Raw genomic sequence first — 16,274 nt, 5'->3', positions numbered from 1 at the left:
CCCCCGCCCCTCGCAATGGGTTCTGTTGCAAGAGGTCACTCTCTGCATACTTCATCAAGGAGTCAATAATCAATAATGTTTCTCGGCCTCTTAACCATCTTGTTCACATATTCAAACTAATTAACCTTAAGCAATGAAATCAAGGCCTTTATTAACATGAGTTAGTTACTGTACCATATTGCCAGTCTCAATTTTTCTCATTGCCTCATTTTTTAAAGACACAAAGAACAAAATAGGTCTCATCGTGCCAGCCTAGTATTATCATGGGAAAATTATTGGAGTCTAAGAAGACAACTGAAGACATTTCCTCAGTTGCTTTACAACCTCGTAATGGTAGCTTTTGCAGAGTTAAGGTCAGTCCCATGTCAGATTTAGTCGATGTACAATTTGGCAAGACAAAGCCGTATTGGAGGGACTGATAGAGTATTGTCGACTACTTATTTCTGTACCCTAACCACAATTCAGGGTATTCACAGGTTTCAGAAAATCCTCTGTGTCAGTCAGGATTCTTCATAGAAACAGAACCGACATGATATATATAGATTCTTTCAAAGAATTGGTTCACATGACTATGGGGGCTGGGAAGTCCAAAATCTGCACAGTGGCTGAGCAGGCTTAGGATCCAGGGAAAAGCTGATGTTGCAGTTCAAGTCCAAATGTTTTCTGCTGGCAGAGTTCTCTCTTGCTGGAGGAAATTAGTCTTTGGGTCTATCCAAACCTTCAAGTGATGAATGAGGCCCACCCACATTATGAAGGGCAATCCGCTTTACTCAAAGTCCACCAATCTAAGTGTTAATCTTATCCAAAAACACATCCGGAATCATGTGACCGCATATCTGGGCACCATGGCCCAGGCAAGTTGGCACCTAAAATTAACTATCACACCCTCTAAAGGATGGTCATTCTCCTAAGAAATATATAGGGTGGGGGGAAAGGGGAAATGTTAGCCTTAGATGGGTGGATTCCTTTACCACTCCTGAGGAACCGCTTATGAACTGGAATGTTTAGACAAATAAGTAGGCCCAAGACTCGAAGTATTTTATAGGGTTCAAGCTTTACGAGCTGTGCCTTTTTCTTGAATTTCTCTTCAGATGGGACCATAGCAGATTAGGGAAGTTTTGTCACGAGGTAGAGGAGTGCAAAGAGCAAGTAACTCCATCTGTGAGAATTATTATATGCCAACCCGAATTTTACAATACGTGAAAAAACGGAATGCTGTTCATTAATTAAAAACGATAAAGATGATAATTAGGAACACGGAAAAATAATTAAGAGAACATATTATTACATCCGCAAAAACATTGGTCAAAGAGAAATCTTGATAAAAACACAAAGGTATGCTAATGGCCCTGAGGTTTCTTTTCGGGGTGATAAAAAATTCTACAAGTCTGAATACACTGAAATCCATTGCATTTTATACTTTTAAGTTAGTGAATTGTGTGACATGTGAATGATATTTCAATGAAGCAATTGTAACACAAAAAGAGAACACACAGACATTAAAGCATTTCTTATAAGAGTGTCATAGAATTCTGGGCCAAACTTCCTTTTATTTTAGCTCTTGCGAAATAAGAAGTGATTCTTTTAATTTAGGAGAGGGTTTCTTTGTAGCACTGTAACTTCAGGAGATTTCTTTTTTCTTCCTGAATGTTATACATTGTTGTAGAACTTTTTTGCGCATATTATGTAAAAAAACACAAACTTCCATTATTTCTTCGAATGATGTTAATACGACATTTTTAACAAGTTAATTAAAGAGGCTGCTGAGGTATGCATTTTATGGGTCTCAGGATTTATGGATTTATGGGCCTCAGTGTGTGACATTTCCAAACTGGCTTTCTTAAAAAGCAAGAGCCAGCTACCAAAGTAAAGTGTCCTACAGAGATCCAAATATTATTTTGTATTCTCGCCTCCCAGCCAAAGAGGAATCTATTTCACAGCGCGTTGAGTAAGTGATGTCACTTTTCTTAAAACGAGATGTGAATTTCTGGCCGAGGACGGGAAGAAGCCTTGTATTTAGCAATGACAGACACTGGCGAGTATTTTGAATGTCCAGACGATACCGGGGATGTGAAGAGAAAGAAAAAGGCACCGCACGTTTGTGCTTTGTGCGAGGGGTGTTGCGGCTCGCTGTCTCTGGGTCTCCTCCGCGACTTCATCATCCATCAGGCGTTGTCTTTGCGTGACGCTAGCAGGTTGGGCCCAGCTCGAGAGCCGCTTTGGAGAAGCTTGTGTGGAGATACCGTTTTAACAACCGTTTTTGCAGTACTTTTTCTTTTTTACAATGTGCAGCATGAGGCACGCGAGGAGAGAAGTGAGAGGCCGGGTAGCGCTGCGGACGGCCGGGCAAAGCAGGGTCTCTAAGCCCAACAAAAGCGAGTAAAGGCCCCGACAGGGAGACTTGGCAACGAAGTGGCGGGCGGAGGAGAACGGGAGAGGGACCGAGGGAGGAAGGATGGGCTGGCGGAGGGATGGCGCCGGAGGCCGGCGTGAGCAGCGGGAGGGGAGGTCCGGGCGCGGGGCGCGGGGCGCGGGGCGCCGGCCCGGGGGGCGCCGGGGCGCGGGGGCGGGGCGGCGGGCGCGCCGGGCGCATGCGCGGGCGGCTCACTGCGGCGCTCGCGGGCGGCCGCGCCGCGGCCGGGGCCACGGCTGCTCTTCCGCGCGCTCGCTGCCACCCTGGCGACGCCGCCCGCACCGTGTCTTGGGACGGCGGGCCCTGAGAATTCACGCTGCGACAGTCGATTCAGCCAGGAGGTACAGAGGGCCGGCGTGAGGGGAGCACAGGGACGGCGCAGAGGCAGCTAGGGCCGGGGACCCTTAGTTTGTGTGTTGTCCCTGTTCCCCAGAGGGAAAGAATGGAGGGCACGGGCCTCGGCTCTGCAAAGCGGTGCGGAGCACGTTCTTCCCGCCGGGAAGCGGGGACGGAGTCGCCGGAGCCCGGGGTCGAGGCAGCTGAGCGGCGGTATTTTCCCTCACGTCCCCGGTTGTAAAAGTGTGGGTGCCGCACGCTCAGCAGGTGTGTTCGGAGGGCGGGGCCGCGAGCGCCTCCTCTGCCTTTGTTCGGGGTGCCGAGCGGCACTGCGGCGTCCCGCAGCCGTGGAAGCCGCCCCCGGGGCCGGGGCGGGTCCCGTGCAGCCCGGGCGTCCGCTCGAGCCGCCCGCGACGCGTCCCTCGTGTCCCGCACCTGCCGCCGCGAGCGCCGGGGCCCGAGTGCGGCGTGCAGAGGGCCGGGTCGCTGCCCCTCGGCCGCCGCCGCCGCCGCCGCCGCCGCCGGGCCGGCGAGCGAGGACGCGCATGTCCGCTGCGGCGGCCGGGGCGCCGGCGCGCGTGCGTGTTGCACACGCGCGGGGCGGGCAGCCGCGCCGCGCAGGCGGAATCCGGCGTGCAGCATGGCGAGGGGGGAGGTAAGTGGGCTTCGCCGGCGCGTGCTGGGCCGGGAGGCCGCGCGGACAGCTGCGCTCTGGGCCGAGTGAGCAGAGCGGCCCGAGCCGCGGGGCAGCGGCGCGGGCTCCGTCCGCCTCGGCGGCCCGCGCATACCGGGGCCCCGTGGACGGTCGCGGCGGCGGCCGTGGGTGGGCCGCGCACGCGTCGTCCTAGGCCATCGCAGTAGCAGAGCACAGCGGTGACAGCACCGTGGGCATCTGCCCCTAGCGTGTCCCCTCGATTGTCCCCGCTCGAGAGTGTCGGGCTGAGGGTGTGGCCGTGCTCCCTAACGCTTGCCACACGCTGCTGCAGGGCTGGCATCAGGACAGATGCTCATTGTTGGTATGAGGCTGACCTGGGCTGCAACCCTTGCCTCTAAAATCCTCTTTATCCTGTAGAACTTTCGAGCGTGCTTCCGTCTGATCTTTGTGGCGGCCGTGCCGTCGTCTGAGAGGCCTGTCACTGAGGATCAGTCGTCAATCGCTAAAACTACTAATTTACCGCCTAAATATGTAATACGAAGGGCACAGAATTCAAAACGGAGGAGTCGGGCCTTTGCCAGTAACGCCAAGGGAGACGTCACGCCGGTCCTTCTCCTCCGGGCCTGTGTCCCCGTCAGCGCAGTTATCTCTAAGTGTCCGCAGGGCCGAAGCTGCGTGCCGGCCGCCGGTCCCCGCCTCACACCTGCCTTCGCTCGGTCACTACCTGACGCTCTTAGGAAGCGGCTGCGGCACCGGCGATCATCTTTCACACGACAGATTTCACTGACGCAGACCGAGCAGTTTGCCCAGCGCTTTCCATGCACTTGCGTGGCCGACGATGCATTTTCATCCATGTAGCCAGGCTGCACAATCCTGCGCTCTTAAACATTAAGCTCCGTCCCCTAAAATGACGGGCAGCTCTAAAACACCCCTCTCTCATGCTTTCCAACTTTGGAACTTTCTGACGCTGTTCAAGGAAAGAGGCGTGTTTGCCGCGTTTGACTCAGGGCCTTGTTCACGGTTTACTATGGAGAGGACAAAGGCAGGACTGCTGACCGCGAGCCCAGCGGGGTGGCCACATCCTTATCTCCCCTTGTCTTCTGTGCTTTTTGTTCTGCAGACGGTTCAAAATGGCCGACTGCAGCAGGCTGGACACACCCTTCTTGTTTTGCCTGATCTGGGATCTGGCTAAGGCTTCCACGCAACCGATCGCTTGCTGCAGGAGAAATTTTTTTCTTACCCATTCATATTTTCCTGTGTTAATACAGATGTCTGCAAATAAAGGAAAGGTTGTTGCTTTTTTTTTTCTTACACTGAAATACTGAAAAAAACCTGCATTTCTCTTACTATTCGGCTGGGATAGAATTCGAGGTACAATTACCACATCAAAGGGTAGGAACGTTTTTAACACTCAAAACGTATATTGCCACATTTCTCCCACAAAAGGTTGTACCGGTTTTTACTCACAAGGCTGTACTATTTCTTTTTTAGAAAAAGTATTTTATGGATAAAAACCAGTATTATTTAGTTTCGCATTTCTTTGCTTATTAGTGAGTTTAGATTCTTTTTTTCCTCCACGTATTTCTGAGCAGTTTTGTTTTCTTTCGTGTGGTGATAGCTCATGATTTATCTGAGTTGCAGTTTTACTTTATGCTTATTATTATCACCTGAGTGTGTTCTGTGAATAAAGGTTATTACTCAGCTTTCTGTAATGTTATAAATGTATACTACAGGTTATTATTTGCCTTTTAATTTTTCTTTTCAGATTTTTGCTTAGTAGAGATTTGAAATCATGTGGTCAAATCTCTATCTTTTGTGACTTTTCTTCCAGTGTTTACATTTGGCTAGTTCCCTCATTCTACAAATTTGGTAAATGTCCATTGTAGCTTTGTCTAAGGATAACCATCAGGTATGAGGGAAAACCCATAATTTCACTACCCAGAGATAACCAGTGTTAATAAACGTGTTCGCTTCTTTTCATTCTTCATTTTCTACAGTTGCTCATCTGTTTGTAGTATTTATATCGTGTTTCGTGTTTCACATTATAACGTGCATTTCTCCATGTTAAATATTCTTTGTAATTGTCATGTAATGGTTCCAGGATATTTTGTTGTATGGCAGTAGTTTCAGAATTTCAGCATTTAAAATTGTGGAATGAATGTCTTTTCATTTAGTTTTTATTGCTTACTTTGAGTTCTTTATAGATTAGAATTCCAGATTTAGAATTACTCATTAGAAAGTTTGAACATTATAAACACTAGCCATAATGGCGTTCCAGAAAATTATGTCAGTTTTAGTACCCAGTCATTTAGGTATCTAAAACAGATTTTTGCTAAAACTTTTTATGTGAGAGAATGGTATCTTGGCTTTACGATACATTTCTCTTATTGGTGAGGCTGGCCTCTCAAATGCTGTTAGCTCATTTCCTCGCGTGAACTATTCAGTTTGAGTCAGAATGTTATCTCTTGGTCAGAGCTGTATTATGTGCTCTGTATAAGGATCTGTTGCACATACACCCCTGGCATGTTTGTTGCCATCGAGTCCGAAGAAAGTTTTGTGATGCCAGAGACAGCTGCCCAGTGGAACGCGTGTCAGATTCTTGGTAGCCAATTGGAGATAACGTTTGTTTGTCCTTAAGTAGGTAGCCATTTCTTTGTATCTAAAAGAGAAGCACAGCAGGGCTGCTCCCTGGCTGTGAGTGTGGGAAGAAGACATGGCAAAGTTTTGTCCCTAATGAGAAACGCACTTAGACAAAACACAAAACCGTAGTCCCCTCTCCTGCCTCCGTTCAGGCCCTGATCTTATTTTGAGTGATCCAGGGGAGGGTGTGGATGTAATGTGATGTCCACAATTACAGGTAACGCTGAGGTCTTCGGGGATGTAGAATAGTCACAGGCACAGACGGCAACGTTGGAGAAGGCCGATACTTAGCAGAGTGAACCGTGGAGGCAAGAGCCGCCTGATGGCTTGAGGGGGAAGGTAGTGGCTCAGAGACATCCCGTCCCAAGACAGGGATCTGGGTTTAAATGGCAACAACCCGGTGATGTCCTCAGCTCTCATTGCTGGTGCTGAGACGAGCCATTAGAAACCTAGGCCTTATTAGTAACAGTATGGGATGCAGAGAACCTCATCCTGTCTTTGTTTGAAACCATCTGGACCGAATGACTAGTTAACACTAGATCTCAAGGAGTCTCTCCGATCCCTCGTGGGAAGGCCGTTACCTCTCTGAGTCGTTTTCGTTATAATATCTCTGTGATTTAGACGACAGACTCTGAAAGGTCGTCGGGGACCGTGGGGTAGGGCGCGGTGTCTTACTCTGCTTTCCTGAAACTGGGTCTGCGATTTCCGGGTCAGGGAATCTGTTTCATTGATATTTATTAAGTCGAGCTTTCTAAAGTCTTCCCGCCGTGTGAGCTGTATATTAGCTCTGTTATGCTTAACACTGAAACTTGAAAATCGTTTTCGATGAAGAGGTTGTTGGGTTTTGAGGTGCAGAGCGAGCCGTCACTTCACGGCTTTTTCGTTCTTTATGGCTCCTTGCTGTCTAGCGGTACCGGGTAAGTCCAGTGAGTTGCGAGCTCCCATGTTTGAGCACTTTGCTAGTTACAGATGCTGAACCAGGCTCGTGCGCGTGGTAGGGAGGTTGACACGTGTAATAAGCAAAGCACAGTGAACAGCGAAGCGTGCGTTTGGAGGAGGCGGCTGGCGGGGTCCTTCGCTGTCCCCTTCACTTGTCTGTGCAGCGGAGTCCGTGCCGGCGTCTGGTTCCCGAGTTCAGTCTGTGATGGGCGGTGAGGCAGAGCCAGGGTTTTTGAAATCGCCTACGACCATATAACCTTTGATTTCTACAGTTCGTTCCTCCCCTCTCTTGCTGTTACAGCCAGCGGCAGCCTGGGGCGGCACCGCCCGGAAAGAAATTTGACATAGGCCATTATGATACAGCCTGATAAGTGTTACAGCACTTACCAGGTTGTATCGTAACTGTCCGTGTATTTGTCTCTCTCCCTCCCTCTGTCGCCTGTTAGGCTGTGACTCCTCGAGGGCGGGGCAGTGTAGTGTCGTCATCTCCAGAGCCCAGCCTGGCACATTCGTAGGCCTCAGGAAGTGTTTATTGGACGGCTGAATGCATGGCTCGCCAACAAACCTTAATCGTGCGCCCGCTAACGTGATCCGCACAGGCTCTGGACTGTCCACTGCTTCAACATGCGTGTGGTCAGAAAGTTGCTATTCCTGTCCCGTGTTTACATGTATTCTGAAGATTTTCTCCTGAGAGAAAGCGATTTTTCTGTTCGGATTTCAGTCCTCGCTATTTACAGAGGTGGCTACTGCTGTTAACGGCTGACAGTCTCCTCCTTGGTGGGACTGTCATCATCACTGCCCGGGGCTTGCTAAATGGCTCCTGTTTGTAGACTCGTACCCGCTTCACTCCTGAGGTCATCCTCCGCTGGCATTCCTGGGGAGGTCAGGGGTCGGCACATACAGCCCACGGGCCGCCTGGCTTTGCTAATAAAGTTCCATCGGAACACGGCCGTGCTCATTTGTCGACGTTTTGCCCGTGACCCCTGGTGCACACCAGCAGAGCTGAGTACGTCAGATCTGGTGGCCCACAGGCCCGGCCCTTTCAGGAAAAAGATCGCCTACCTTGTTGTGGATCATCACTCAACAGTGATGGTCTCATTCCCCTGTGCACTGAGCAGCATCTCAGAAACTCCTTCGATACACCTCATTCATAACTGCTTATGACAAGTCCTTTTCCTAGTTTACAGAGGGGCCAGCTAGGATACAGTTCAAACTAGGAGGTGACAAGGCCTCCCCCAGGGACCTATAGTCAGCTAGACTGTGTGTCGCAATTTCAAGTCTTGAGCTTGAACCCTAGCAATTCCTTTTGTTTTATGGCGACTGGAAGCCCGTGGACATAGTATGCTGGGCGCCTTCGCCCCTGCCCGCTGCTTTCTGCACAGCTGTTTGCAGCGACAGTGTGGAAAGTAAGGAATGAATGTGGGATAAGTCAGTCAGAGGGTCCGAATGCTGACTTTTAAATGAAGACGTGGGGTGTCCGAAATATTCACTTACTCGGACTTGCACAGGTAGTGAGCGTGGACTTCCAAGAGGTCAGGGCCCTGCGGTGTCCCCTCGCAGCCTGCTGCACGTTGTCTTGGCAACTGCCTGGCGGTATATTGTCATTCACGTCATTTAAAAGACAGGTCCAAGTCCAGTGCAGGAAAGTTACATCTAAAAGCAGAAAGTGGAGAGAATATCAAATGGTCTCATTCTGGGAGGAAAATGGAGAGAAAGGCCTTTGAGCCTGATTTCTGAAGCTGCTTAGTCGATTCTCCCTGGCATTTTATTGAGTAAGATTTCAAACATGCATACGGAAAATTTGAAAGAATCGTGCAGTTAAAACCCACTACCTAGATGGTATAATTAACATTTTGCTGTATTTGCTTTATTGCCTATTTATCCATCTTCGTTGGGTGCGTTTTAAAATACTTGTCATCCACTGTGAGCTCACCCATACCTGACCCACCATGGTGCTGAAAAATAGTGTTTTTTTTTAATTCGTATCTATATTTTTCAAGTTGGTGTGGATATCAGTGCAGATATGCCTGGAAATGAGAGCCGTAGGGGGAGAAGCCATTTTCTTTCTGGAAATAGTAGAAGTGTCAAAACTCTGCCCATAATGCATCTCCCTGCACTGCATTTAGTGGCGTGGGGGGCAGCGGGTTCTCCCAGCAGCTTCTGAGTGCTTCTTCGCAACGAAGTCACATCGCAGTGCCACTCGCTTGATATTTGGCATTAGCCCGAAATATTCCGAATGACTTTAAATGTTCTAAAGAAACTCTCAAGAAGTACTCTGAGGCATTCTGAAAGACTTAGGTATGGCAGTGTTCACAATGTTGATAGCAGTTGAAACTAGAAAACGTTAACGTATTGGCGAAGAGTACATTTGGATAAATTTTGGAGTATTTGTGTAATAAAGCAACATACAAATTAATTGAAAAAAAATAGCCTACAGGGCAGTAGTGTGGTTTCATCTAATTTTTGTGAACCAGAAATTCATGTTCGTACGTGCACACGCAAGTAAGAGGGAGAAATGTTAAACTTTCTGGGCTCTGTGACTTTCACCGTTTATTCCCTAATGACACCTGTCGACATTCCTGTCCCACCCTTGTCCCTCTGGGCTTGAATAAGCTGAATAATTACTGGCAGCAGCTGCTAGTAATGGCTGCTCAATGAAGCGAGGGCTCAACCGCATCAAGGCCCCTGCCCCCTCCCCCACTACCCAGATTCGTGGTGGGAGAGGTTGGGTCCGCTTGGGTCTCCCGATCGCTAGACACAAGATTTTGCTGGTGGTGGGTGAAACAGTTAAAAATGAGCCCCGAGAAACGGCTCCTGTGTCCCCGTGTGGTTTCCGGGTTTCTGCATGTCACCGCGTAACAGGAAACCCATGTGCCCTGGCCGGTGCTGCCAGCATCTAAGGATGATAATTAATCGCCTGGGCTTTGGGCCATCGTTGCTGACCTACCAGGGTTCCAGGTTGCCTTTCATGCTGAGTAGCTAAGAACTGGGAATCTTGGAGGCATGAGCTGGACTTCGCTTGAAAGAAAGGGGGTTGCTTGGGGGGGGGGGGGTCTTTGGCCTGTCTGTGGGACTCCTGGTCAGCCCCAGTGATCTCTTGGTAGAGGCGGTCGTGGAAGGAGAGGGACAACCGGGCCACCCAGCTCATGCTCTGCAGGTGGCCTGCCAGGCTGCTTTAAGCCAGGGGACAGGTAGATTCCGTTCCTTTTCACACATGGCGGAGGTGAGTGCTGGGGGCAGTTGCGATTTTGAATGACAGGCTTTGTTACCTGCTCAGCGTAAACGTAGAAGGAGATTTCGTTCAGGGCTTTTGGTCCGGAGTATAGACTGGTGGGTCATAACGGACAGACATACAAGGGCTGCTGAGACAGCACGTCACCCCACTCAAGGGTAGGGGTACTGAGGTGTAAAGAGGGGGAGGACTCGCAGGCAGCCGCAGGGTCCGCGTCAGAGCTCACTCCTGCGTCCCAACACTTCGGCGAGTTATTTGGTTAACGCACTTTTATCTCATTTAAAACGGAGGCAGGAATCCTCGTTCAGCAGTAGTCGTCACAGGGGGTGCGGCGTCCTGTGCCACATGAAGAGCGTAACTGCGAAGCGAGCAGCAGCGCCTGCGGGACTGAAATCTGCGGTTTGGGCTGTGGGCTGCCTGACTTGACTCATGTGGTCAAAGTCAAGTTAAAGTGAGATCTGAAACTTCACTGTTCTGTCTTACGTTTTTCCTTCTTCCTTGTCCCGGTACTGCAGGTGACGACGAGTGCCATCAGAAGCCGTGCCGGCCCCCGTGAGGCCACTGGGGAAGTCGGACGGGCCGCAGTCAGCCCCGCGCCGTCCTGGTAAGTGGTCCGTGGCGGTGGCGGGTCCGCCCCGCGCATGGGACGAGGCAGGGGAGGGGTGGGAGTGGGCGCCGCGCAGCCGCCCGAGGTCGTCCCACTGTGATATGCGGTCTTTGCAGAGCGATAGCTACTCGCTGGAGAAAGTGGGCTGGAATCTGAGCCATGACCGTGTCCTCTAGACTCCCTCAGAGCCTGGGGACACCACGTGCCACAGAAATGTTGTGATTTGTCACTGGAAGACTGAACAATGGTGTCCGAGCGCGTGCTCCGCCATGGCGCGAAAGTCTTTGATGCTTCAAACCGCCTGGGATGTTGTTAAAAATACCTATTCCCGGGCAGCCAGAAACCGTGTCATCGGTCAGGAGCGACGCCGAGACTTATCTGTCACTCAGCGGGTTCACCAGCGAGCCCGAGTGAGTCGCCGTCGCCGTGGGTGTCATGACGAGGCGTCTGGGCAGCTTTGGGGAGTCGGCGGAGGTCCGGGGGGGTTCTCCACGTGCCATGCGAGAAGGGATGGCCGCGACGCCGGACCCCGCCGTCCTTCAGCAGGCATCGATTGAGTGCTTGCTGAGGGCCAGAGACTGTTCTAGATAGTCCCAAAGTTCTGCCATTGTAGAGCTGTCATTCCTGCGAGGGCAGGCAAAGGAATAAACGCGTAAGCGCACAGCGTGGCAGCGTGACCAGTGGGGAAGACGCTCGGGGGGGACCTTGCGTTTCTGTCCGCAGCTCCCGTTCTTGCTTTTTCCCTTTCAGTGCCCGCCGCCGCGTGTCCGTGCTGACTGAACGAGGGTCGTAGACGGTGACAGTGGTCTTTGTCTCTGCCGGAAGCCGTCACGAGGCTGCGCAGCGGACGATGTCTGCGAAAGGCACGCGGGAGACGCCGCCAGCTGCTCCGTGTGACAAAGTGTGGCGAGTAAGGTAAGCAGGGGCGAAGGGCTCACTCGGCCGTGGCTTCTGTCACGGAGGCTCCAGAAATGTCATTTTCGGGGCCTGTACTTTTAAAGCCCACAGGGCGTTCTGCACCACAGCCTTGTCCCCAGTGAACTAAGCGGCAAAGGCGCGTGTCGCACGATGTCAACGTGACGCTGGTCGAGAGCCTTTCTTTTTCCGACACGTTGTCAAGAGGCTCGTGGTTTCCGTGGCAGCGAAGCGGGCGGCACCTCGGACGCGTGACCTCGGAGGCAGCAGGGGTCGCGGCCTTTGCAGCCATTGGACTCGCGCTCAGTTTGGGGTTCACCGCTCATCTCGACAGCACCCGTAAAACGGCCACGCGTGCCTTACGGTAGCAGCGCCTCCATCCGCACTTCCTCCTGGGGCTACATCATTTCTTGGCATCTGCCACTCTTCATGGAATAAAGGTCACCTTTTTCCATGACGATGGTCTGGAAATGGAGCCCGCGGAGCACGGTGTCCCTGGCGCAGGCTCCGGCGTGTCTGGCTGACTCCTGCCGGAAGCCCTGCGTGGACGAGGCGGCACGGGGAACGCGAATGACGGAGAAGCTGGCTTCTACCACGGAGAAGCCTGTCACACTCGTCGATCAAAGCGAATTCCTGTACTGTGTCTTCCACGGCTCACGTGACATTGCTCGCATGTCGGGACATGAATGTTAACGTGCTCTTTCTCTGCCGGGTCACAACGGGTCATGGAAATCTGGCTGTCGCTTCCTGAACCCCGGGTCTTTCCCTAGCGCTTCCCCGCCCTCCCTGTCCACGCTCCTTCCCTTCGTGACAGCGGGTCTCTGCTCGTTCCTCTCTCTTTCTCTTGGGCTCATCATCTAGCGGCGTCACATTCCAAAGATCTAAACGGCACTGTACTCGAAGCGGCGGGATGTGGCGAGCCTTGTCGTTGGGCCTTCCTGCCTCCCCATGGCTGCCTTGTCACTGCCTTCTTCGAGGTCACAGGGTCCCCTGGGAAGAGTTCGTTCTCAGAGGGAGATCGAGGTTTGCGAGAGACGGCGCAGGGGATGCGGAGGTCGCTGTGACGAGCATTTACTTCCGTCCCACGCAGCCCTTCAGCGTGCCTGTGTTCGTTCGCTTCGTCTCCCGCACGATGTTCATGTCGCACAGGTTCCATAAGGCTCCGCTTCTACGCCAAACATGCTGTTAGCCGACAGCCCCGGGGAAATTGCTCTTTGTTCGCAGCAGGTAGAAAATGGCAAGAAAACCTGTGCACGAATGCTTTCGTAAATGTTCTTGCCGGCGCGGTGACGGTGGCCACGTCATTGGCACAGGCCGGGCGTCGGCACGCTGCGGCCCCCAGGCCAGCTCCCCGTTTCCGTAAGTAGAGCTCCGTGAGAAGCCAGCCATGCTCATGCACTGCTGTCCACTGCTGCCTTTCCCACTGCCGTAGAGTTGAGTAGTTGACAAGGACCAGGTCATTCACAGGCCCCGAAGTGTTACCACCCGTCATAAAGTTTTCCAAGTGCTGATGCACGTTACATGCGGAAACCACATGTGGTGAATAACTACAGCGGTTCCCCCGTTTTTTCCTTTCTGCGGATCACTTTAAAATGTAGCCATCCTCAAGCGTCCGAACAGTTAGCACTCGTGTTTCCTTATTAGGACTTTGCCCTGTTTTTAATACATCTGCCCTGTCGGTATCGTGAGAGCAGCCGTACACAGTATGGAAACAGATGGGCAGGGCTGTGTTCCAGTAAAACTTTATTTGCAAAAACTGGCAGCACTTCGGAGCCAGCCCATGGGCCGTAGCGTGCCATCCCCACTGCGGTTTACGGATGCAAAGGGTTCCGAACAAAACACTTGAGGCGATACATTAAAGCAAACATTCGGGGTGCCCACCAGCAGATGACTGAATAAGCTAGCGTGGTACATGTATACAGTGGACTATTACTCAGCCATCGTAAAGAATGAAATCTTGCCATCTGTGACACCATGGATAGACCTGGAAGGAGTTATGCTGAGTGAAATGAGTCAGACAGAGAAAGACAGACGGCATAGGATCGCACTGATACATGTGATCTAAAGAACAGGACACACAAATCAAAAGGCGAGCTACACTGATTCTCACAATAAAAATAGCTACTCTGCGCTGCAGAGGAATCACCCCAGCTGCTACAACAACCTGCGAGGTTGGCACCATTGTCCACATTCTACTGATACAGATGCCAACGCACTGAGAAGTCATTTATTCAAGGTCACACAGGAAGGAAGTGGCGGAGCTAAGTGCGAATGCATGCTGTGTCATGCCAAGGCACGCTCTCTCGACCACACTAGACTAGAACCTTCAGATAGGCTTTCATTTCTGTACGTACCACACGGATGAGGCTATTTCTGAGCCCTGGCTGTAGGAGTTCGTAGAAGGGATTCACCGTGGGCTCATAGCGTGATGGAGGAAGTCAGTATTTGGGGACGAGGAACAGCTAGATTTTAGCCCTGGAGAATGGGTAGAGGACAGTAGATGGTGCAAAGGTCAGAGGCCCACAGGTGTGCAGGGGGGACTTGTTACGAAGTAGGCGGGTAGTCGGGGACACAGGAAGTGATGCAGATAGTTGGGACTTGATTTGTTGTCAGTAGGTCGAATTGTCCCCCGAAAAGACAAGTTCTGGTCCAGAACCCCAGTACTCGTGAATGTGACTTTATTTGGAAATAAGGTGTTTGCAGTTGTAATCAAGTTAGCGTGAGGTCACACTGGACTCGGGTGGGTCCTCATCCAATGGGACTAGTTCCCTTATGAGCAGAGGGAAATGTGGGCACAGACAGGGAGCCACGCGACGGTGGAGGCAGCTACAAGCCGAGGAGCACCAAGGACTGATGGAAAGAGGCCAGGGAGGGTCCACCTCAGGAGCCTTCGGAGGGAGAGTGGCCCTGTGGGCACCTCGATTTCTAACTTCTAGCCTCTAGAGCTGGGAGATCGTATATTTCTATAGTTTTAAGCCATCTACTTTGTGAAACTTCGTTGTCAGCCTGTGACACAATAGAAGTGTGTGTGTGTGTGCGTGCGTGCGTGCGTGTACGTGCGTGTATTTCTGCCCCCAGTTCCTAGAACAGAGCTCCTAAAATCCTGGTAATTTCCTCAGTGATCACAGCGCTAGGAGCATCTTTCGTTGTAATGAGGACTCTTAGTGGCTTCCTGGGTGGCTTCTGGATAGGAACTAGTCACAAGAAACACCAGTCACGATGAGATGCGTGGAACTTTCGGCCACATCCGCCATCACGCAGGAAGGGGAGAGGAGCAGGAGACTGAGCGCGCGGTCAGTCCTCCCTGCGCGCCGACGCCTCCATAAGAATCTGAAACGGGTGAGGCTCCGAGACTTTCACGCCTCGTCCCAGTGCCTCGCCGTGGATCTCGCCCCCTGGCTGTCGCGTGTGTTCTTTGTTACATCCTTTATAATAAACTGATGAACATAACAAAAACCCGCAGGGGCCGGATTTGGCACATAGGCTGTAGTTTGCCAACCAGCGTTGTGACACGTGCCCCTCGTAACCGGTTAGGCCGCTTTTTCACCTCTAGTCCCTGTTGCCGTCCAGATGTGGGTTTGAAGTTTCTGAGAGCGCCGGTGATGGCCATGCTCCCTGTCTTGCACGGCATAGGTATCACGTTCTGGGATGTGAACGGGGTTTGCTCGGCTGGTACCTCGGTGCTTTGACACGAGCGGTCGTAGGGGTCTGCTCTGTCCATCTCGTTCCGTTCTCTGAAAGCGGCTCAACCGCAGCCAGTCCCAAGGCTGTCAGAGTCCCATCTTCTAGCGGGCGTAAAATGAAATTTCATGATATCGGAAGCTGCTTTGCACGACATCTGATCACTACAAATTCTCCACGGACCTAATGACAGGTTACTGGCTGGCCGCTTGTGGAGAGAGAATAGTGACTGGATCACGTGAAACTCCTGTAGGTAGGTCTCCTGTGGCCCACACAGTGGCTCTTTAAAATCTGGTGGTTACCAGGGGCTCGGGAGACGGGGGAACGGGGGGCTGTCGCTTAATGGGTGTAGTTTCAAAGAGTTCGTGGCCAGCTCTGGCGCAGCCTTCCATGTCTGCGCACGAGAGCTCAGCAAGCTGGCCCACAGGCCACATGGGGCCCACTGCTCATTTTTTTTTAATAACCAATGACCAAAACATGCTGTTTGCATGTTTAATGGCTGAAAAAAAATCTAAAGAATAACATTTCATGACGGGGGCAAACTATACAAAACTCAAATTTAGGCTCCACTGGAATACGGCGAAATGTTCCTTTGCGCCTGTGCCTGCTCGTGTGACAGAGGCCACGTGGCCTGCAAAGCCCAAAATACTGACTACCCAGCCCTTAGAGGGAAACTTGGAACTTGCGGTACGGCTGCAGTGACTAGACCTCTCTGGCATCATGTTTGGTGGCTTTTAATGCCTAATGAGAAGCTTCGTCGCGGACCGCTAGTGGGGCTCACTGTGTTTTTACCTGGGGGCGGATTCTCACTTCTTTATTTCCTAACCAAGCCCAGAAAACTCGCAGTCCCTGAGAG

The 16,274-nt window shown here is 51.7% G+C and overlaps 1 protein-coding gene and 2 long non-coding RNA genes across 4 annotated transcripts in view; 1 reads left to right on the top strand and 2 right to left on the bottom strand.

The window, feature by feature from the left end:
* Window positions 1-2,188: 2,188 nt before the first annotated feature.
* LOC120600586 (vegetative cell wall protein gp1-like) lies at window positions 2,189-2,593 on the bottom strand. Its single transcript, XM_039859989.1, has one exon. The coding sequence runs from the start codon at window positions 2,591-2,593 to the stop codon at window positions 2,189-2,191; it is 405 nt and encodes a 134-aa protein (XP_039715923.1).
* Window positions 2,594-2,623: 30 nt separating this feature from the next.
* The window catches only part of LOC120600582 (uncharacterized), a 57,350-nt gene continuing 43,699 nt past the window's right edge, over window positions 2,624-16,274 (top strand). Inside the window, exons 1-4 of one of the 2 annotated variants that reach the window (XR_005652223.1) lie at window positions 2,624-2,754; window positions 10,731-10,819; window positions 10,939-11,474; window positions 11,573-11,737. This is a non-coding gene — a long non-coding RNA (uncharacterized LOC120600582). Of the gene's footprint in view, window positions 2,755-10,721; window positions 10,820-10,938; window positions 11,475-11,572; window positions 11,738-16,274 lie in introns of those variants that run through there. The other variant, XR_005652224.1, reaches the window with a different exon arrangement.
* Window positions 5,139-16,274, bottom strand: part of LOC120600585 (uncharacterized) — a 38,382-nt gene continuing 27,246 nt past the window's right edge. The window contains exon 4 of the long non-coding RNA XR_005652232.1: window positions 5,139-8,636. This is a non-coding gene — a long non-coding RNA (uncharacterized LOC120600585). The remainder of the gene's footprint in view (window positions 8,637-16,274) is intronic.

This window comes from Pteropus medius, unplaced genomic scaffold, assembly GCF_902729225.1.
Source record: "Pteropus medius unplaced genomic scaffold, Ma_sr-lr_union100, whole genome shotgun sequence".
NCBI classification, from domain to species: Eukaryota; Metazoa; Chordata; class Mammalia; order Chiroptera; family Pteropodidae; genus Pteropus; species Pteropus medius.
This window is presented reverse-complemented; position numbering and strand designations above follow the sequence as displayed.

Coding starts and splice junctions, on each gene's coding strand:
- LOC120600586 (XM_039859989.1), bottom strand. CDS start 2,593: ATGCGCCCGGCGCGCCCGCCGCCCCGCCCCCGCGCCCCGGCGCCCCCC.